This window comes from Hyaena hyaena, unplaced genomic scaffold, assembly GCF_003009895.1.
Source record: "Hyaena hyaena isolate Hyena2069 unplaced genomic scaffold, ASM300989v1 scaffold_528, whole genome shotgun sequence".
Taxonomy (NCBI): Eukaryota; Metazoa; Chordata; class Mammalia; order Carnivora; family Hyaenidae; genus Hyaena; species Hyaena hyaena.
Window position 1 is genome coordinate 175,149 of NW_024081158.1, and position 23,970 is coordinate 199,118.

The 23,970-nt window shown below is 39.1% G+C and overlaps 1 protein-coding gene across 4 annotated transcripts in view; it reads right to left on the reverse strand.

The window, feature by feature from the left end:
• The window catches only part of PEX1 (peroxisomal biogenesis factor 1), a 46,906-nt gene extending 23,244 nt beyond the window's left edge, over nt 1-23,662 (reverse strand). For all 4 annotated transcript variants that reach the window (XM_039255442.1, XM_039255441.1, XM_039255443.1 and 1 more), the window contains exons 1-11: nt 23,495-23,662; nt 18,851-18,994; nt 16,024-16,107; nt 15,511-15,625; nt 14,728-15,419; nt 12,996-13,115; nt 8,848-8,971; nt 8,523-8,623; nt 7,559-7,641; nt 6,212-6,344; nt 186-282 (exon numbers count right to left, since the gene is read on the reverse strand). In XM_039255442.1, the coding sequence (XP_039111373.1) occupies nt 186-282; nt 6,212-6,344; nt 7,559-7,641; nt 8,523-8,623; nt 8,848-8,971; nt 12,996-13,115; nt 14,728-15,419; nt 15,511-15,625; nt 16,024-16,107; nt 18,851-18,994; nt 23,495-23,623 (1,822 nt within the window). In that variant the 5' untranslated portion in view covers nt 23,624-23,662. The remainder of the gene's footprint in view (nt 1-185; nt 283-6,211; nt 6,345-7,558; nt 7,642-8,522; nt 8,624-8,847; nt 8,972-12,995; nt 13,116-14,727; nt 15,420-15,510; nt 15,626-16,023; nt 16,108-18,850; nt 18,995-23,494) is intronic.
• Nucleotides 23,663-23,970: the final 308 nt, after the last annotated feature.

Consider the following 23,970-nt stretch of genomic DNA (forward strand, 5'->3'; position numbering starts at 1 on the left):
CCCCTCCCCAACTCATGCTCTCTCTCTCTCAAAAAAAAAAAAGAACAATTTCTAAGGAATTTTAACGACTAACAGAAAAGTTAGGAAAGATTAAATACTTGTACTTATTAGATTAACAGCATGAAATAACATTTCTGTCTTACTAGCAAAAAAGGGATTAATGTAGAGTGTTACCATAGTCATACCTCGTAAAGCTTTACAGTCCACTATCTCCACATGGGCATCCAATATGTCAAATGCTTCCTTACAGACTGCCTTGGCTAAAGTTGACTTTCCACTGCCCTAGAAAATAATTGCTTCATAAGCAATATATTCAATCACAGAAATAGCTTCTGTTACTGTGACAACCACCAAGACTCAGCCTGCCTCACCAATCATATACACTACACAAGTATACACTACACAATGTTCTATGTCAATTATATCCCAATAAAGCTGGAGGTGGAAAAAAAAATAAAAAAGAAAAAGAAAACCCACCTCCCTGGAGTTCTAGGATCACATTATGGTAGGTGACATTTAGCATAAAGTATAAACTAACAGCAAGGAGTGAAACTGGACTCAGGAAGTTTTAAGAGCACTCTAGGATTAAGTGGGAAAGAATGATTTTCTAAACATATATTCAACTGTAGCAAAGAAAAATACGTAATATTTTGCAAAGAAACCAGGAGGCTCCAGCTTCCCAGGCCTAACAGAATGATTCAAATAGTATTTAAACAGAGGCAAGGTTAACAGATGACAACCCAATCTCAGGAATATAAACCTTCCCAAAAAGGGAATTTCCCACCCCAATTTCAACCTCAATTGGTACTAATACTAAAAATAACCAACTGCTTTGAGAAAGTTAAAAGAAAACAAAAATACACCAGTCTAGTTGCTGTGGGAGATATGCAGATATCACCAAAATATGCCTTTTTTTTTAGGCTGTTAGAAGCTAGCTGTGTCCCATGAAACGATGCTCAGCATCCCTCCTCATCAGGGAAATACAAATCAAAACCACACTGAGATACCACCTCACGCCAGTCAGAGTGGCTAAAATGAGCAAATCAGAGAACTCTAGATGCTGGCGAGGATGTGGAGAAACGGGCACCCTCCTGCACTGTTGGTGGGAATGTAAACTGGTACAGCCCCTCTGGAAAGCAGTGTGGAGGTTCCTCAGGAAACTAACAATAGAACTCCCTTATGACCCAGCAATAGCACTGCTAGGAATTTACCCAAGGGATACAGAAATGCTGAGGCATAGGAGCACATGGACCCCAATGTTCATAGCAGCACTCTCCACAATAGCTAAAACATGGAAAGAGCCTAAGTGTCCATCAACAGATGAATGGATCAAGAAGATGTGGTTTATCTATACCATGGAATACTCCATGGCAATGAGAAACAATGAAATCTGGCCATGTGTAGCAACATGGATGGACCTTGAGGGTGTTATGCTGAGCGAAATAAGTCAGGCAGAGAAGGACAAATACCATATGTTTGCACGTATAGGAGGATTAGGAGGAACTTGACGGAGGACCAAGGGGGAGAAGAAGGGCGGAAATGGTGGGGGAAAGGGAGAGAGGCAAACCATGAGAGACTCTTGAATGCTGACAAAAACTGAGGACTGATGGATGTGGGGGGGAGGGGGATGGGCATGAAGGAGGGCACTTTGGGGATGAGCACTGAGTGTTATGTAGAAACTAATTTGACAATAAACTATTTGTAAAAAAAAAAAAAAAATTTTAAAAAAAAAAAAAAAAAAACATTAAAAAAAATTAAAAAAAAAAAAAAAAAAAAAAAGCTAGCTGTGTCCTATGTTCATTATAGCGCACAGACAGAAAGTAAACATTTGTTTTTACAATTTGTTAAATCACTGATACTTAATTTTTTTACCTTTAAAAACAGGCCATGCTTCATTATTTGTTACTAGAAGGGAATAATGTGAACATTAAATAATCTTTCTAGAGAAATGAAACCTAATCCCATTAGGTAGGTAGAACTATTTACTTTTTATTAAGTGACTCTAGACTACATAGAGTTTGATCCAATGTGTACCTTTTTTTTTCCAAGTAAAAGCTTTGTTGTTTTCCTGGTTTATAAATTAATATACAAAACATATAAAGTTAACTGTAAACATTTAGTATAATAGAAAGGAAAATTTTTTCTGTAATCTTACCGCCTCACAGAAGTAACCACAGTCCATTGTTCTGATGTAGATCCTTCCAGACACTCCATACATATTTTATGTAAATTCATAAAGATGGGATTTCAGTATTTATGTGGATTCATGATAAATCACTGGCCTCTTTATCAACACTATGGAGCTGCTTCAGCTCCCCAGCACACCACCAGTGCGGGATGTACTGGACATCACGTGTATAATAAGCCCCTTCCTAATGTATATTAATGCTGCTTCTAATTTTTAACTATTAAAATTAAGCTAAAATAAATACCCATATATGTGTTAACTTATTTGTCAGATTATACCTTTAGAACAAATTTCTAGAAGCAGAATTACTTTATCAAAAGGTACATATATTAAAATTTTTCTGACTGTTGTATTGCTATGGTGCTCCCTAGAAAGGCTGAATGTGGTAGGTTTTTATAGTTCTTTTAATATAGGTTTTCTCCCTCAATCTAGTATTATTTCCTCCCCTTGCTGTTTTGTCTACCTTAACAGCCCTGCACCAGTTCTAACATTTTGTATTTCAGCACCGTGGACAGGAAAAACAAGCCAAGCTTGTTATATAAAATCTGAAACATAGCAGGCACTCAACAAACACTACCACACTTATAACTTACAGAATTGCATCTATATTTAAAGTCAATGGGCTCCAAAGAATTAAGAAATAAAGAAATTAAGGGTGCTGGGGTACAGGTCCCATACATATTTTGCTTAGTTCAAGGGCTTTCTCCTCACACAAAGTATTCACATTTGTATAGCACTTTTCAGTTTACAAAGTACTTTCCCATATATTATTTCCCTTATATTATTTCCCTTAAGTGAGGTTTATCCTAAGAGGGCAGATTAAGAAACCACAAAACTGCCTGCAGTCACAGTCAGTAAGTATATGACAGAGTCCACGTGGAACTCAAATCTAGGTCTTCTGCTTGTTCTTCATATTAACCATGATACCCCTAGGTGAGATGGGGGAGTCTGATTTCTAGGTCAATACAATATTGCTTTTTCAAAATACACAATGATGATGAATTTTGAAATGTGACCTAGAAACCGCATAGAATAGTTGCTACACTTCATCAGCTTGCATACCTGGGATAAATCTCCACTTGATCATGGTATACAATTCTTTATACACATTGGTTGATTTGATTTGCTAATATTTTGTTGAGGATTTTTGCATCTATGTTCATGAGAGGTATCAGTCTGTAGTTTTAACATCTTTTTCTGGTTTTGGTATTAGGGTAATGCTGGACTCACAGAATGGGTTAGGAAGTATTCCTTCTGCTTCTATTCTTTAAAAGAGATTGTTGAAAACGGGTATGATTTCTTCCTATAGGCTTTTTTTATATTGTCTACCTCTTCTTGTGCGAGTTTTGGGCACTTCTGTCTTTCAAGAAATTGGTCCACGGGGCGCCTGGGTGGCTTAGTCGGTTAAGCATCCGACTTTCGCTTAGGTCATGATCTCGCGGTTCGTGGGTTCGAGCCCCACATCAGGCTCTGTGCTGACTGCCAGCTCAGAGCCTGGAGCCTGTTTCAGAATCTGTGACTCCCTCTCTCTCTGACCCTCCCCTGCTCACGCTGTCTCTCTCTCTCTCTCCTAGAAATAAATAAAACATTAAAAAAATTAAAAAAAAAAAAAAAAAAAAGAAATGGGTCCATTCCTCTAGGATGGTTATCAAATTTGTGGGCATAGAATTGTCTACTACTATTTTGACTTTATTATTCTTTTAACGTTTATGGGATCTGTGGTGATGCTCCCTCTTTCATTTCTGGTATTAGTAATTTGTGTCTTCTTTTCTTCTTACACTGGCTAAAGGCTTATCAATTTTATTGATCTTTTCAAAGAAGCAGCTTTTGGTTTCACTGATTTTTCTGTATTGATTTCCTGTCTTTAATTCACTGATATATGCTCTAATTCTTATTTCTTTTCTTCTCCTTACACTGGACTTAATTTGCTCTTCTTTTTCTGATTTCCTAAAGGGAAAACTACACCTACTGCTGTGGCTGCACATAACTATATATAGTTACATATATGTACACATGCATATATGTATATATTTTACTATATATAGATATGTATGTAAAATATGTATTTCTTTAAATTTTATTTTTAAGTAATCTCTACACCCAGTGTGGGGCTTGAACTCACAACCCCAAGATCAAGAGTCACATGTTCTACTGACTGAGTCAGCCAGGCACCCCTGGAGTAGGTGTTACAAGAATCAAAAGAAAGCAACTGGACTAGAACTAGTAACAGGAAAAGTTATTTTACTAAAGTTAAAAGTGAATGGAAATGAAAAAGCTTTAAAATTTTGAACTGAACAAAGGAACAAGGATTCACAAAGACCACACTGTGCCTCTGAAAACAATTTTGCACTGGTAAAGAATAAAACTGTAAGCCCTTTAAAAGGGCAGGGAAACTAGCAAAACTGATGAAGATTAAAAAGAGAAAAGACACAAAACACCAAAATCAGGAAATGGAACATCACAGTAGATCCCACAGCCATTCAAAGGATAATGAAAGGAATACTACAAACAACTTTATGGTCTTAACTTTGACAACTTAGAAGAAATGGAGCAAGTCCTTGAAAATTACAAACTACCAAATGTCTGCTGTGGCGAAACAGACAATTAAGAAGATTTAATTTATAATTAAAAAGTTAAAGGTCAGGGCACCTGGGTGGCTTCAGATGGTTAAGCGTCCGACTTTGGCTCAGGTCATGATCTCATGGTTTGTGAGCTTTAGCCCCATGTTGGGCTCTGTGCTGACAGCTTCCGGACCCTGAGCCTGGAGCCTGTCTTCAGATTCAGTGTCTCCCTCTCTTTCTGCCCCTTCCCCACTCATGCTCTGTTTCTCAAAAACGAACAAACATTAAAAAAAAGGTTAAAGGTGACGAAATCTCAGCACCCAGATGGTTTCACTGGAGATTTTACCAAACATTTAACGAAGAATAAATACCAACTTTATATAGGGGCGCCTGGGTGGCTTAGTCGATTAAGCGTCCGACTTTCGCTTACGTCATGATCTCGCAGTTCGTGGGTTCGAGCCCCACGTCGGGCTCTGTGCTGACTGCCAGCTCAGAGCCTGGAGCCTGTTTCAGTCTGTGGCTCCCTTTCTCTCTGACCCTCCCCTGCTCATGCTGTCTCTCTCTCTCTCCTAGAAATAAATAAAAAATATTAAAAAAAAAACAACAACCAACTTTATATAATCTCATCTAGAAAACAGAACAGGGAAGAACACTTTTCAATTCATTCTATGAGGCCAGTATTACTCTAATAGCAGAACTGCACAAACATAGTACAGAAACAGAAAAGTACAGGATAATCTTGCTCATGAATCAAAACAAATCTTTTTAATGTTTATTTATTTTTAAGAGAGAGAGAAAGACAGAGTGTGGGCAGGGGAGGGGCAGAGAGGGAGACACAGAATTTGAAGTAGGCTCCAAGCTCTGAGCTGTCAGCACAGATCTGGACACAGGGTTCAAACCCATGGACTATAATCACTGACCAATCACTGACCAGAGCTAAAGTCAGATGCTTAACAATGACTTGCTCATGAATTTAGATGCAAAAATCCTCAACAGATTATTAACAAACAATGGGGAGCCTGCGTGGCTCAGTCAGAAGAGACTCTTGATCTCAGTCATGAGTTTGAGCCTCATGTTGGGGATGGAGACTAAATAAATGTTTTTAAAACACTTTAAAAAAGGATTTTTAGCAAACAGAACTCAGCAATGCATACAAAGAATAATACACCATGACCAAGTGAGATTTATTATATACATGCAAGGGCTGGTTCAACATTTGAAAATCAATTAATCCTATCAACACCCTAAAAAAGAAAAATCATACAATCGTATCAAATAGTACATATAAAAAAAAAGGCAGGGAGCATATCACCTTATTCATCTTATTCATCACCACCTTCTAAATTTCCAAAGCAAATGAAGGCTTCCCATATCTTGTATTAACAACTCTATATAACAGATGATCAAAACCCAAAGGAAAAATAAAAGTTACTAGTGAAATGGGCACATTTTAACCACATACCTTTCCTCCTGTGAATAAGAGGGCTCCGTTCCTAAGTCCCGCCACAAGGGACATCAGCTGTCGAGACAAAGGGCGCCGCAAGAGGCTGTGAGTGATATGTTCCATAGAGGACACACCTAAGGAATTCACTCCTCTGCAAAATATATACATGGGTTGCATGATAAGACACTGAAGCAGGATAAAATCTAACTGTAAAAAAATCTGAAACTTTCCTTCCCAGGCTAATTAATGATTTGTAAAAGAGTAAAATGTTAAAATTTCCCTTATTTGAAAGTATACTGAATTACTGCCAAATCTGCGTCACAGCTTTTAAAATTAGTTTTTATTACTTTCAAACACGTACAGTAACTAAAATTTGTCTTAACGGGACATCTTAAGGAATTTGTCTTAACAGACACAAACACCCCTCTCAAGATGATTTTTGGTTTGGTAATCAACATAATCATAAGTGAGTGTGTTTGAAGTGTTAAAATAATTAAAGACTTATTTTCTCTTCAATTAAGCTTTTAAATCCAGTTTTGATTTGTAGATTACACAGGCAGGAACTTCCACCTACTTTCTGACTCTACCACTTTATTTCTGATAATATAAATTCTGAAAATCAGATATGAACTAGAGAGATTTTACTTTTTTTTTTTTTTTTTACAAATAGTTTATTGTCAAGTTGGTTTCCGAGATTTTACTTTCTACATGAATATCATGCTATATTTAAACATTGTTACTTTATGGTTCGGTCCTTTTACTGAAACATTTACAGATTATACTAGTACAGGAAATCAAATCACTACAACCATACCCACTAAAAGCCTCTGTGAAGAATTCTGAGGTATAATGTTTATATAAGAGTCTCATATTTCATAAGAGATAAAGAAACTAAGAGGAAGTTCTTTTCAGACTTGTCGGTCTTAAATGTTAAGGAAAACACAAATAATCCCAATTAGTACATTAATAATATAGCTGAAGGAATAACTTAATTTGAAATATTTTTGAACATTCAACTAATGTTTCTAGTTTAACTTTTAAAATAAATGTATTAACTCTTAAGAATTATTATTTTATCTGAGCACGTGTGATCTAGGTCATAACCAGTAGTTTCCTTCTCACAAATCAAAATCTGAAGGTAAATTTCTAATAAGCTTCAGACTATTATGTAGTCACCTAAGAAGACAAGGCAAATTACTAAGCGAGTTGTGAAAACAGAAACAATCCTTGAAAACACATCTACTAATGTATTATTGAGATTATCCAATGACATTAACATCTATTTTAATATTTACACAGAAAAACCCTGCCAGAGATAATGTCAAACATGTCTGTAAACATACTAGTTTGGCCATAACTTCTTACCCCAAGCAGTTCAGCTTTAAAAAAGGAAGAATAAAGTCAATTTCCTCACTGTTTTCTTCTTTTACGATAGGATCTAGAAGGACCTATAGTAGCAAGGAAAAATCAATTTTACATTTCAAATTTATATCTTTGGCCTGTTTTTCTTGGGTCCCAGGAAACTGATTACTGATTCTGTTACACCGAGAAAAGATACAGTGTGCATGCAAGATCATTATTCAAATTAGCCTTGACAATCACAATTTACTCATCCAAGGAACATAAATATTTATGGTCAACAAGAGGTAAAGAACGTCATACATTTTGCAGATACATCTTTATTTGTAATTTTGATTTGTGTCTCATTTACTCTCCACAATTCTTCCATTTGTATCTTCTTTGAATGGTATTCCTTCAATTTCATCTCAAAAGTAGAGAGACAATGCCTAGTTCCAAACCATTCAAATTCTAAACGACTAGAACATCTTCAATTTTGTAACAATGACAGTGACTAACCTAACTAAAACATAACATTCTAAAAAAGACCACTTTTAAAATACTCCTGAAAGAACAGTGATCTGGTAATATTTGTGAACAGTTGAGAATTTAAGAAGTGACAGAATAAGATGGGTTGTGCAGAACTCCAACTAAAAATAGGAATTAAAAAAAATCAAACCCCAAAATCTAAGTTTTCCTTTGTTTCAATACGAGAATAATTTGAAATCATGATCTATCGGCCAGTTAACACAATCAATTCTGTTCTTGAAACTTAATTGCACATTGATTTTAATTTAGAATAAATCAATTTATTTAAATAACTTAAAGAGACTGTATAACAAAATATTTTAAATCAAGTTATTCCTTACTCTTATCATTCACGTTTCTAATACACTGCAGGATACAAAGTCTTACAGGTAAATTCATACTTTATTATCGATCCAATGCGACCAATATTATTTTATTAAAGATTCAATAGTTATGTGATTACTTGTATTGTGATCTTCTGCAGCAGACTGGGACTCAATAAAAAAATATTTTCTTTTTCTTTTTCCCAAGAATGAACTATATTTAGAGAAAACTCCTTCAACCCTATAAAAAAAAAAAAGTAATAAATGTGGAGTTAGTACTGAAACAGAGTTGAGGTAATTTAAGATTTAAATTTCTTTAAATTTAAGTAAAGGCATTCTTCGATATGTAAAATCTACCATTTACTTATTATAATGTTTCCTGTTCACGCGTACTAAAGGTTGTAACAATAAAAAATTTTTGACTTCTTTAATAGGAAAAATATCAAAATAACAAAATTTACCCACCATCTTTAATTCTCAGCTTAATATATTCTTCCTCTGATATTATTAAAGGAAGTGTGGTAGTGGTACACTGCTGTAGCCACGAAGAGAATACAGTTTTTACGTCTTCTTCACTCACGTCTTTAGGCTGCCAGAGAAAAGGGAAGAACAGTAATGAATTATCCAAATACCTAAAACTTAACATTAACATCCTTAGTCTAATACCTCATCTTGCTAAATAAAAATATGTAAACTTTGATATGGCTGATGGATCTTAAGCAAGCTTCTTAGAAACCTCTCTGAGCTCATGTGACGACCATAAGATGATATCCATTGGTAGGAGACTGGGGATGTAAATCACAGCATACCCATTCTACAACAGTGTGGCACAAGTAATTAAATGTGCTAATTCGGGGCACCTGGATGGCTCAGTTGGTTAAGCATCTGACTTTGGCTCAGGTCATGATCTCACAGTTCGTGGGTTCAAGCCCCGCATTGGGCTCTGTACTGACAGCTAGCACAGAGCCTGGAGCCTGCTTCAGATTCTGTGTCTCCCTCTCTCTCTGGCCCTCCCCTGCTCACGCTGTCTCTCTCTCTCTCTCAAAAATAAATAAAACATTAAAAAAAAACTGGTGCAAACCAGCCCAGCATGACCATTTAACATCTATGTGACTATGGGCAAACTAATAGAACTGTCTGAACCTCAATTTTATCATCTATTAAATGGGAGCAACTAAAAAGAAATAATTTAAAAGTTAAAAAAAAAGTAAACCTTACCAAACAAAACCAGGAAAGATATTCGTATTTAGAGGCACAGATCTGGGAACTGATATTACAGCACAAGGAATACAGTGAAGCCTGAAGAAACATTTACACAAGTGGCAAAGTTTTAAACACTCCCTATCTCTAGGACCAGTGACACACATACCATAATTTGGCTCGGTGGATAACTATTCCAACGTCATTCTCCCTTGCCTCCCTCTATTAAAGAGGTGGGAAAGAAAACTCTTCAATTCCCAGCCTGGATCTGTGTGTGCATGTGGGCACATGCATGTGCCTCCATTTTGACCAATGGTGTGCCGTCAGCAATCGTTGAGAAGGGCCTCTTCCTAATTAAAAGGTATACACATTTTACTAGGAGAAGGGTTTTGCTTTGTGCCTTTCCTTCTGCCAAGAACGCATATGTGGGGCGCCTGGGTGGCTCAGTCAGTTAAGCATCTGAGTTAAGCTCAGGTCATGATCTCACGGTTCGTGGGTTCGAGCCCCACGTCGGGCTCTGTGCTGACAGCTCAGAGCCTGGAGCCTGCTTCAGATTCTGTGTCTCCCTCTCTCTGCATCCCCCCTCATGCTCTATCTCTCTCTGGCTCTCAAAATAAACAAACATTAAAAAACAACAACACGCATATGTGATGCCTATCAGTATGACAAATGCCTCGTATCAAAGGAGGAAGTTATAGGCTAAAGATGGCAGAAAGACCAAAGGAGGCTACATCCTAGATGACACAGTTTAACCACCTCAGAGCTCCTCCAAACTTCTCTGTACGTATGAAAAATAAATTCTTGGGGCGCCTGGGTGGCTTAGTCGGTTAAGCGTCCGACTTTCACTTAGGTCATGATCTCGCGGTTCGTGGGTTCGAGCCCCGCGTCGGGCTCTGTGCTGACTGCCAGCTCAGAGCCTGGAGCCTGTTTCAGTCTGTGACTCCCTCTCTCTCTGACCCTCCCCTGCTCACGCTGTCTCTCTCTCTCTCTCTCCTAGAAATAAATAAAACATAAAAATAAATAAATAAATAAATAAATAAAAAAGAAAAAAAAAGAAAAATAAATTCTTTGTATATTCAAGTCACTTTTCTTTTTTTTCTGTTAAGCAGACCGCAGTACTGATATATCCAGTAAGTATAATGTTAATATGTTATTTAAAATGTATAAAGAAATTCTGAGAAAAACACTATTAATTTTTAAAGCTTTTAAATTAAGTTTTTAAAACCTGTGTGAAGATCAAAACAGGAATACACAAAAATTCATATAGGAAAGATCATTAATACCTACTTAGGAAAATAAGCCTCTGTTCATCTACAGTTGAGCTTAGCTCTGCTGATTAAGCTTGGGTTAGCCTGATCACTACAAAATGCAGGCTAAACTAAGTAGAGGCATCGTTTTCCCATTCTTAAAGATCGCAGAAACCGTCTGTCACTTCTTTGGATGTTATTGGGCAAGGGGATTAAAGACCTAAAGGAAGTCATAAAATGAAAATGAAAACTATTTAAAACTGGGCACCTGGCTGGCTCAGCTGGTACAGCATGTGACTCTTGATCTTGAGGTCATGAGTTCAAGTCTCATATTGACTGTAGAGTTTACTTAAAAAAATATACTCAAAATCAGGACCTGAAGAATCTGAAAGCAACTGACAGTTCCTCTATAATCAAACATGTTTAGAGATATAATCAGCCCAGAGACACCTGCCAATGTCATAAAGCTTCCACTAAAATATGCAACTCAGGATTAAGAAAGGAATTCTGCAATAATAGCCTCATACTGAGCCAAAAAGAAAATCTACTGGGGGCGCCTGGGTGGCTTAGTCGGTTAAGCGTCCAACTTTCGCTTGGGTCATGATCTCGCAGTTCATGGGTTCGAGCCCCGCGTCGGGCTCTGTGCTGACTGCCAGCTCAGAGCCTGGAGCCTGTTTCAGAGTCTGTCACTTCCTCTCTCTCTGACCCTCCCCTGCTCACGCTGTCTTTCTCTCTCCTAGAAATAAATAAAAAACATTTTAAAAAATTAAAAAAAAAAAAAAAGAAAATCTACTCTTTTATACAAGACCTAACTTTTGAAAAATACAAGATAAATTAACTAAGAAGTTAAAACTAGAAATCACTGTGTACTGTTCTGCCAATGTGTTAAGTGTTCAGTCCCATACTATTATGGAAATGGCATTTATTCTATTTATTTTCCTCTTCTCTAGTACATAATATAAGCGATCTTATCTGGGGTTTCATCACTCTGAAAGTTCTGTTAAAACGGTTCTTCCATGCTATAATGACCATCATGATCCTAAAGATCCAAAAGGACCATCTGAATAATCAGAGAAGGATAAGGTCATGCTTGGAAATTTTAAAACCTAGAACACAATAATTTTCCTGGATTGTAGTTCTCTGAGAACCGGTAAACTAAACTGGTACAAGTGACAATACTCTATTAGTGAGCAGTCTAGCACTCTTTGAGGCTGCAATATTTATGCTGAAACGTGGGGAATTTTTAAAAATTACATGAATGTAGCAAAAATACCTATCTTTTAAAAGTCAAATTATCAGGGGACCTGGCTGGCTCAGTCAGTAGAGTATGCGACTCTTGATCTTGGGGACAGGATTTGGCACCCCACACTGGGTATAGAGCTTACTTAATAAAAACAAAAAAAAGCCAAATTATCATATTTACATTGACACAATCTACATAATACATGTGTTGCTTACTAAAGACTTCTTGGTTTTTCAAAAAGTTAAACACAGAATTACCATAAAATCCATCCACTCAACTCCTAGGTATATACTCAAAAGAACTGAGAACAGGGACTCAAATAGCTACTTGTATACTAAAGTCTATATAACAGCATTATTCACAACAGTCAAAAAGGTGGAAACGATCCAAGGGTCCATCAACACATGAATGGATAAACAAAATATGGTATATACATATAATGGAGTATTATTTAGCCATGAATAGGAATGAAGTCCTAATAGATTCTGTAACATGGGTGAACCTTGAAAACACACTAAGTGTAATAAGCCAAAGGACAAATACTGTATGATTCAATTTATATGAAATATCTAGAATAACCAGTTTCACAGAGACAGAATGTACATAGAGGTTACTAGGAGCTAGGGGAGGGCCGGATGGGGAGTTATTGCTTACTAGGCACAGAGTTTCTGTTTGGGGGGATGGGAAAGTTTTGGAAATAGATGGTGGCAATGATTGCACATTATGAACATAATTAATGCTAAACTGTACATTTAAAAAAATGGCTAAAGTAGCATTTTGTTATATATATATATTTTACCACAATAAAGACTTCTTTGCCCTTCTAGCAAAAAGAAATACAACATTCGTATTACTTACTGAAGCAACTAAAAATTTTACAAGACGTCTAAAACAACTGTGACAAACCATAAATTTGAACTCACCAAGTTTTCTCTAGGTTGCAATTTTAGAGATCTTGGAATTTTAGGGATAACTTCCACTGGAGTTATTCTGACTACTGCATGCATTTCTATATTTAGTCTCTTTCTCAGGTCATCTGGAATCTGAAATATAAAAATGAATCAGAATATAAATATGTGTAAAGCTTGATGTAAAAGTATTCCACAGCATATATACTGGTTTTAACTTTCATAAATTTGGGTAAATTAATGAATAAGGAAATTTGGGTAAGCTATCATGATTCAGAGAGTAACCAGATGGCTGTTCAGGCACTGTTGTATCACAAGCATTTCAGTTTTTCCCCTTCATTTCTTTCTTTTCACACCCTCTTCAGAATGTGGTCCATCAACTGTGATCTCTTGAGTCAAGCCTATGAGTACCGGGTGCCACCCACTGCCAGAACCACCACTGCCCAGTGCCCACGGCTGTCAGCCTTTAAAGTGGAGTGGGAAGTGTGGGCTCCTTGCTGCTATCTTACATGGTCTCCAGGCCTTTACCTGGCACTCCTTCACCCCATCCTCACCATATGTTCTCAAGGAAAAATAAAACAGTATTCCTGCTACATTCTTCGCATAGAAGAAAAGTCCTAACAAGTTCAGTGTTAGACATTTTTATTTTGAAGATGTAGCAGAATCTCCTAAACTGGGAGTTTAGAGCTAAGAAAAAATAATGAGCTGATGGTCTTGAATTTTTAAAAATGATGTAAGCTAAAGAGATTAAAACTTTGTAAGTTGCCAGCACAGAGGTCATATGTAAAACTGGCAGTAAAAGAAATCTACAAAGACGACCCCCCTCCTTTCTCATTTTTCTTCCTGTCCTAACCATTTCCCCCCTTTATCACCATGAAGTCTCACTTCACAATGCTCAAGTTAAGTTCAAGTAAAAGGAGCTGGTGACTCATTTCACATAAACTAAGCATTACTACCTGAGGCCAGGATAGGAAGATGAAACAACAGCTGCTCTCCTCCCCGCCCTCCCCACCTTGCCCAGGCCCACAGTTAAAAAACTGGCCCGAGCAGGGTAAGCAGCTTCTGGGTACATTCCGATCCTGATGCCAGCTCACCCCATGGGCCTCCTGCTACACAGGCATGACCCCCAACACCTAACAAGTCCCTCTTTTGCTTTCGGGAGCTGGGGACCAAACCTTTGGCAGGTATTAAAGATGTAAGGCTTCATGGGGCACCTGGGTGGCTGGGTCGGTTAAGTGTCTGACTCTTGATTTTGGCTCAGGTCATGATCTCACGGTTCGTGAGGTCGAGCCCTATGTGGAGTTTCATGCTGACAGTGTGGTTCTCTCTCCCTCTCTCTGCTCCTCCATTGCTCACGCATACATGTGCTCTCTCTCAAAATAAATACACTTTAAAAACAACTGTGAGGGTTTGTAGGGCACACCACATGAACGCTATAGAGCTGGCACACCTGGGTGTGAGTACTAGTTCTATTTACTATATAACCTAAAGTAAGTAGTTTTTACTTCTCTGGGCCTATAACTATCTAAGCTTATAGCTGTCCAAGTTTACCTGACCAGAAAATATGCAATCTTCACCCAAACAAGAACTTGACCATGCAGTGAGAAACATGCCCTTGGAGGGACCTTCGACACCATTTTTTATATACTGATTTTCAAATTGTATATAAAATATTGTTCTAATTCATAATTTGAAGAATTTCAAGCAACATGAAATTGCTTTCTCTCATAATAAAATTTATACTAACCCAGACTTTTCCAAGATGAAGTGCTTCTAAACCTTTGGTGTATTTTATGGCATTCTTCAATTCCTCAAGTCCGTTCCAGACTACCTTTAGCACAAAGGCCTTAGCAGCTTCTTGACTATGGTCTGAGCTGATTTGTTTTTGATCTAGTGGTTCCGATATCTGCTTCTCCTTTTCAGGTGACAGAACGTTTTGTTTTGTTTTACTTTGTAGTTGCTTTGGAGAAAGTAGCTTAATTAGCTTCCCGTAGGTCACAGTGAAGCTGGGCTCCACATCAAAATATTCCTGGTCCCATGGAAATACATGAATGGCGGAGTGTTTGTGAAATTCAGAAGCCACTGCGGCATTACACATACTGGGAGGCTGCGATTTGCACACTCTAAAAATATTGTCTAGAGGAACGACTTTGGACTGCATATTTTTGAATGCATTCATTTCAGTTAAACCCCAAGATAGCTCTTGTTTCTTCTCAGACCCAAAAGAAAAAATGCTTCCTATCAAAGTCCATAAGCTTGGCATGAATGTGGAGTCAGCTGTAACTTCTGAATCTGGTTTATCAGACCCATTAAGGAATTTCCCATGTGCATTATCTGCTTTTGAAACTGTCTTCTCTTTGGCCTGGCGGGTCTTTGGCTGAATAAGGAGTCTGGTGTCAGTTTCCAGCCTTCCATAGGCGGCAGCTGGTGTCAGTGCAACTGTGTGGAAAACAAAACTCATTAATATGTGTTCACCTCCGCTGTGGACGCAGTGCCATGATGTACAATGGAAAAAGATAGTAACACCTACCAATTTGGATAAATATGTAAGTTTGTTGATCAACCCAAACAGGAAAAATGGCTTTTGGAAAAACTATGCGAATTTGATCTAGAAGATGGTGTTCGAGGGAAGCGGCATGCAGCTCCTACAACCAACAAATGAAAAGACCAATTCACTTCATGTTTTGTCCATTCCGTGTCGAGTAAGGAAATCGCAAGTCATTCTTACAACTCGAACCAGCTCAGAATATATAATGAAGCTCAAAAGAGAGAAATCTAGAGATGCTGATAGTCTGGCTCCCAGTTATGGAAGGAGTAAGTCATAGGGCTAAAAGGTATGGCATAGGAAACACAGAACAGTGTTGTATGGGGACCAACGGCGGCTACCCTTGTGAGCACAGCGTAATGTACAGAGATGCTGAATCACTATGCTGTACGCCTGAACCAGTGTAATGTTGTACGTCAACCATACTGCAGTATAAACAATCAACTATTCGGAAGCGGTTTGACCTTAAACCAGGCTAGTTTTTTGTTTTGTTTTTACCAGTATCTCCCAGTCATCTGCTGAGAGGGGTTCCACTTCTGCTTGTTGACAAGACACCACATGGGAGCACAGCTTGAGACATACCTGGAATAAATCAAAAATGTAAAACTACTTTTAAAAGATTTTTTTGTAAATAAACAAAAAATTTTTTAAAATGCATATCCCCAGAAAATAAGAAGTTCCCTCTTTAAGTAAATAATAAAGTATGAGTGAGTGAATGAGTGCGTGCGTGCCTGCCTGCATTGGGTGGACCTTCATTTGGCAAAGATTTATTAAGTACCTATTCTTAGCTAGGCCTTGATATACTCAACATTTTAGGAAAAACTGTTTCACAACAAATTATAGAAAAAGGGAAAATACACCCTTGCACAAAAGATTTAAAAAAATAAATAAATAAAGATAACCATTAACAAAATAAGTGTTAATTTAAAAATGCAAGAAGAAGGTGCCCCTGGGTGGCTCAGCTGGTTGAGCGTCCAACTTTGGCTAGGGTCATGATCTCATAGCTCGTGGGTTTGAGCCTGGCACGGGACTCTGTGCTGGCATGGAGTCTCTTGGGATTCTCTCTTTCCCTCTCTCTCAGCCCCTCCTCTGCCTGTGCTTGCTCCCTCTCTCTCTCAAAATAAATAAACTTGAAAAAAATGCAAAAAGAAACAATGTCAAGTCATGGCCTAATCTAGTATATACACACTCTATCATTTCTAGAAGTTTTAAGACTTCTGGTTTTATAACTAACCTGCATGGTGCTTCTAGAAAAGTAAGAAAAAGTGCTCAGAGAGCAGAGCAAATTAGTTGGAAAAATAAACATTCACAGCTAAAAGTAAAGTAAAATAAATATGCCCTCATTCCAGTCTACAGATACATATGAAATGCCAGTGTGTCTCTTGGTTGCCTGGCTGGCTCAGTCAGAGCATGCAACTCTTGATCTTGGGGCTGTGAGTTCAATAAATAAATAAATAAAACTTTAAACAGAAAGAAAGAAAGAAAGATAGAAAGAATGATGGGTCAGCTGGGTGGCTTGTTCAGTTAAGCATCCAACTCTTGCTTGATGTCAGCTCAGGTCACGATCTCATGATCATGAGCCCTACATCAGTTCATGAGCTGTGCATCAGGCTCCACACTGAAAATGTGGAGGCTGCTTGGGATTCTCTCTCTCTTTACCCCTCCCTGCATTCACACTCTCTCTCTCAAAATAAAAGAAAAAAAAAAGAAAAGAAAGAAATGCTAGTGTTTCAAGAAGCAGAAATCTACCCCTGTCTTCTCCCTTTCTTTAGGCATTTCTGGGGATTGAGGAGTGAAAGCCACCAAGTATTAAATGCTCCAGTTAATCAGCCCTTCCTTCATCACTTTTGTGGCCTGAAACAGAATTTTCCCCAAGTGCCTCACCCTCAGTGAATTTCCCATCAGTATCTCCAGTTCACCCTATTTGAAAGGGGCAATTCCGGGGAAACACAAAGCAGCTCCCACCCACCAAGAAGCTAGAGTCCTGGGCCAGCCAGTTCACCTTGTTCCTATTCTTCGGGTGACAGTAACTCAGTAGTATTGCTACAATACAGAAGATCTGCAGGGAATCAGGTAAAAGTTCACTCTGAAGCAAACAGGCATTAGAAACCAACAGGACTGTTCAGAGGCAGATGAAGACATCAAGATCTGGAACAAGAAGCTGGTGTTTCTCACTGGGAAATACCACATACTCTAAGAGAGCAGACTTTAACTTGCTGTGCAATCCTGGGCAAAATGTTCTGTCTCCCTAGGTTTGTAGAGCAAGGAACCAAAGTTATGATGTCTAAGCCACTCTGGTGCTAAAGTTTTAAAATTCTAAGAAAAATTGAGGGTAACCAAAGGACTAATACTAGGACTATGGATTTCTCATTAGTGGCCTTTTCTCATTGCCAAAAGCATGCATGAACAAACTTAGTCTGTGTTCAAAACAAGTTAAAGAGAGGTTGACGCTCTTATACACTGTTATGGGAAGCTGGTAACAGAATACAGCTCAACACCAATATCAGAATTTTCAACGTGCAGCCCCCTGGACTCAATCAATCTGTAATGTTTCATCCTATATGGATACACAGATGTTCAATGCACACTGTAGTATGTGTAAAGGGATCTCTGATATACTTTGTGGGGAAAACTACAGGAAATGTGTATGATTTAAAAAACAATGTGTATTCTTCCATTCCCTTTCCTTTCCTTTTCTTCCTTCCATTCTTTAAATCTTAACAGCATACTATAATCCCAACATACAGTGCACATGCATTCTGAGGCTGGGGTTAGAGAAAACAATTTTTTTTAACTTTCAAATGTAAACTATTTGTAATGAAGATGTACTACTTCTGTAGTTTAAAATATTTAGAAGGGCATAAATTGATCAACACAATAATGAAAAACTAGACGTAAGTCTATAGCTTTGGGGTTTACAATTAAATTCATAGGCAAGATAAAAATAGAAAATTAACTCTTTTACTGGATAAATTTTTTAAAAATGAGGTATGACTCTGGAAGGTTAGAAGATTTGCCGGAAACAAATGAAGTCCAGTAATAGTAAAACTCAATAATTCATAAAGTAAAAATAATTGCACACAAACAAAATTAGGGAATCTGGAAAGTGAGCGAAATAGAACACAAAATCAACTAGGAAGCCTAATACAAGATAATGATTTAAAAATGGAGTTTACAGTCAACTTGCATATCCTGGACTGGTTATAGCAGCACACAAGTTAGGTGTCATCTCACCCCTTTAAAACAATTAATCTAAATGTTCACTTCCCATTGTTATATTATGTGACATTAGGAGGAAGTCACAGTCATCACATTTTGTACTTACCTGGTCGCCATTTGAGAGTCCAAGTTTCTGACCAAGTTGTCTGTTGATTTCAGCCACATTTTCACCTTGATCACTGAAATGCCTGCCTTCTACCCAGCTCAAGAATGCAGGCTGTTGACCCCAGGTCACTTCTATAGCTTGGTTCTATTTATTCAAGAAATAAGAAAGGAGGTGTGTAAGAGTTTTTGTGTGCTTCTCTGGATTCTCATAAAAGATAAACTATTACTGCAACCCACACATACAAAGAGAGTTCTGTGGACAGGCGACAGGTCTCAGCTGTGCACATTAGAGCATTTAAAAAGCTATCATCATTTCCGATATGAAAAGTCTAGTGATGCTATGGGTGAAACCAATACTCTTACATTCTTGGGAGGGCAATACAAATTGATTCAACCATTCCAGAATTCAAAATGGCAACAGGTAGCCAGTGAATTTATATAAACTTTGAGCCAGATGTATATATTTGAATATTTCTTCTGAATTAATGATTGAAAGAAAACCACACCAGAACCCATATCTCTCTGCAGTATTTTCTGTAGCAGTAAACACTTAGAACTGTCTTAAATATCTATTACTAAGAAGTTTATTAAATAAGCTACAAATTTGCTATTTTAGTAAAGCACGAGTCAATAAGTAAGAGATGTATCATGATCATTAAAAATGTAATGGTATGTGTATTAGGGGAGAATAAACGCACATGGTAAAACCACAAAAATTACAAAAGCATAAACCATGTAGGCAGGTTCCTATTCCCAGGGGTAATTACTATAGTGGCTTCTTATGTACACTTCCAGACATTTTATATTATGCAGCTTAACTAACTTTAAGTTTTAGAACTAAGGACCTGTATGTGTAAGTAATTAAATCACAATATAAAGTGTATTCTCAGGGTGCCTGGCTGGCTCAGTTGGTGCAGCATGCGACTCCTGATCGCAAGTTCTAAGTTCAAGTCCCATGTTGGGTGTAGAGATTACTTAAAAATAAAAATAATTATTAATAAAATGTATTCTCAAGGATCCTGGGTGGCTCAGTCGGTCAAGTGTCTGACTTCGGCTCAGGTCATGACCTCATGGCTCATGAGTTTGAGCCCCATGTTGGGCTCTGTGCTGACAGCTCAGAGCCTGAAGCCTGCTTCAGATTCTGTGTCTCCCTCTCTTTCTGCCCCTCCCCTGCTCATACTCTCTCTCTCTCTCAAATAAACATTAAAAAAAATTTTTACTGTATTTTCATTAAAAGCAATTGCATAAAACACATTAGGTTTGTGGCTAAAGACTAAAAATTTTTTTTCTATGATTGAAGAATTACAAACTCACTATAGAAACCTTTAAAAATACATAAACTTGGGGGGCGCCTGGGTGGCTCAGTCGGTTACGCATCCGACTTCGGCTCAGGTCATGATCTCACGGTTCGTGGGTTCAAGCCCCGGTTGGGCTCTGTGCTGACAGCTCAGAACATGGAGCCTGCTTCAGATTCTGTGTCTCCCTCTCTCTCTCACCCTCCCCTGCTTACGCTACTTCTCTCAGAAATAAATAAAACATTAAAAAAATTTTTTTTAATTTTATTTTTGAGAGAGCACAAGTGGGGGAGGAGGAGAAAGACGACAGAGGATCCAAACAGGCTCTGCGCTGACAGCAGCGAGCCCCATGTGGGTCTCAAACTCACAAGATCACGACCTGAGCCAAACTTAAGCCCCTCAGGCGCCCCTCTTGTGTTTCTTTAAATAGGAAAATTTTCAAAGGATTTTGGAGCCACTTCTGAGGCAATATAATGTACTTTCAACTAACCATGTTATTAAAACTTTGTATTCAAGAAAGTCATCGTGTATCACTTAGTTGTATAATTTTTCTCACAATTCACAGGATAGTCTAACCGCACTTGCTGACAAAACCTTTCTGCTAAGCACGGTGTAATAAAGTATACAGGGCACTGGATTTGGAGTTCAATTCCAAATTACTATGTCAGCAGTAAGTATGTTAGTTGAGGTTACAGGGTGAAGAGGACCAATTCCCCAGGTGCTTTCCACAGTTTCATCAGAGTTAAGGGTGTATAATCCAGATCAATTCCTATTTCATAAAAAGAAATTTTACTTATTTTTTAAAATGACAGGTTTTAAATGTATTTATTTTTAAGTAATCTCTATACCTAACATGGGGCTCGAACTCACAAGCCCTAGATCAAGAGTTGCACACCCCACTGACTGAGCCGGCCAGGTGCCCCCATAGGGAAAAACTTGTAAAACTAGAGATGGTCAATCAGGAGATATGAAACATGATCTGAAATATCAAAAAGGAGAATTCTACCAACTCTGGAAAAGGGAAAAAACAATTTTATTAAACAGGAAAAATACTTCAATTATTCCTTTGGTCAATGTGTAATAACCAGCTCCATAATCATAATACATGTTCAGCTGGATTTTGCAGACTAATATTGTGAGTCCATTCTCATGTAAAACATTTTCCACCTGAACTGCATGCAGAACAGCGGGGCACACAGGTAAAGAGAAGAAATCCACAGACTGGAGAGAGAGGAGCCCCTTTTCCAGAAGTTCAATCAGTAAATAACTATCTGCTTTTGCTATTACCTGCTGTATTGGTATCATCTGGGGGGAACTTACAGGTGAAATCACAGGTTGTCATGCCTTAGGACTGGCCAGATTTGAAGCCTTGGTCATCTTTTGCTAACACAAAAGAAATGACAAGTCTGTACCTGACCATTTCTGGACGACGATTTAGGTTTATTTGTTTGAGTTCAGTGTGGATGTGAATCCTTTCCCCCATTTTAGCCGTCACAGCAAGCACTGAACCCAACATACGGAAAAAATAACTCAGGTAAAGCAATGGTTCTCAACTCGGGGGTGATTTTGTTCCCCAGGAAACATCTGGCAATGTCTGAAGACATTTTTGGCTGTCACTACTGAAGGGAAGGGGTGCTACTGGTATCTAGTGGATAGAGGTCAAAGTTCCTGTAAACATCTTACCATATCCAGCATAGTCCCCCATAACAAAAAATTATCCAGCCCTAAGAGCAAAGATTTAAAAATCCTTAGTTAAAGGATCTACTGAGTATCCAGTCCTGAAATAAGTACTTGTATAAACAAAACAATACTTGAAACACAGGGCACGACAAGGGAGATGTGTCCCAGAAACACAGCAGTGAAGTTCTGAAAAGGAGACATATGTGAACGACAGAATCTGAAAGCTAGGCAGAGGAGGTAAGATCATGCTCAGGTTTTAAAGGCATGGAAGAAGGGAAAACATTTTGAGAAGAAAGAATAGCACGAATACAGAAGCGGGTTATGGAAGAAACAGTCCTGCACACTAAATGAGTAACAAGTGGACAAATTAACTGCATGGAAATGGTACCAGCTTGGGAGTGCCAGTGAGTACAGAAATGGCCTAGATACCCAACGTCCGTTTCAGCATCAACAATCTAAGATTCTGTAACAGTGGGTCTCAATTCTTGTGCATCCAAACTGCCCAAAGATACTTTTTAAATTACAGATGCCTGGAGTTCACTCCCCAAGATTCTGATTCAGTAGGTCTGAGGAAGGACCAGAACATTCGTATTTTTAGAAGCTTCAAGGAAAGTCTGACACAGGCCAGAAGACCATTGTTCTTACCCTCTTCCCATTTCAGCTCTGTAGATACTATGTACTCCACGCTTCAGCCCAAATAAAATAATTCAACCCATTAACCCCCCAACCTGTGACTTCACGCTTTAATAATTACCTATGCTCTCTAGCCCAATAATTCTAAGGGGAAAATAATCTAGAAAAAGTTGCAGAGAAGTGGGAATGTAAGATACTTAAAATTAGTGCAAACTATTAAATATTTCCTGCATGATCAGCCAGTGCTGGGTACTATGCACCCAGGATTTCTGAGGATTTCAAATAGCCTATCCTTCTGCCCGCATAAGCACACTCAAACTTGTAGATTGTGTGCTCTATTTCTAGTTATGAAAATAGGGATGCTGTCTCTGCCAGTGATTAGAGGGGTCAACTGACGACAGAGTTTCAAGTAATCCTACTTACGTACATCCAAGTATGCAAAATTCTCCTGCACATTCCTGGTACACCTCGGATGGGCTCCGACCATCGGCGACACAGGGAAGAACCTTCATTTTTTAACCTACCCTGCTCAGGGACACGGGGCTCAGTCTCTGTTAAGGTACCGTTAATTTACAGAGACTCTGCAAACCATATCTGCCTCTCCCTCTGGAGACCAGGTCGGCAGCCCTGCAGGTACCAGGAAATCACTAGCACGACAAACATTTGCAAGGGAATAAAATTTAGCGACTTCCCAGGAGGCTTTCCAAACTGGAGTGAGGAATATTTTTCAATGCACACGTAGAACACTGGGATGTTTGAAAGCCCACTATCACCGAGTGAAAACACCTGTAATAGGGTAAGTTTAAGGCCCAGGCTGCACCAGGCGTAGTGTGGGTTGCAGAGAGTGCCCCGGCGGGCCCTGCTCTCGAGGGGCCCTCACTCTGGCCTCGGAACGGCTCGGCGGAGACAGAAAGGCAGCCAGTCCCACGCCTCCGGGAGAGGCCCTCCCTAAAGGCCTTGGCTCGGTCCGCCCCCAGACTGCCGACCTGGTGTCCCGAGTCCGGGCTGGGAGCCCACGTCCAGGGCCGGCGCCTTACCTGCAGCAAGTGCAGCTGGGCCACGAGACGCCGCGGCAAGCGGAGGAAGCAGTCACGAGCGTTGGTGAAGACCACAGTCACCGCTACCCCACCGCCCTCCGCACCCGCCAGGCGATCGCCACCCCACATCACCGGCGGGCACAGACTCCCCGACTGCGCACTCCAGCGGGCTCGGGCCGCTGGGCAGGCAGAGGGAGTCAGAGCTGGAGAAGATCGATCGGCCCCGCCCCCTGCGGCCACGCCCCTCTCGCTTCGCTGCCGTAGCAGGATGGGCAAGCAAGCTCCTCCAGCTCGCCGACGTCGATCCGCCAGTCCGCTGGAGGGCGGCACCTCGTTCACCGAAGTCACACTCGCAGGAAACGATGCCCGACGCTGTCGATTCTCCAACCAATCCTGGCACGCCTTGGCCCATCTTCACCTCTTATTGGGTGAGCAGGAGTGCGGCGAGACGGATGTTGTCGTTTTCGCCGGGGCCA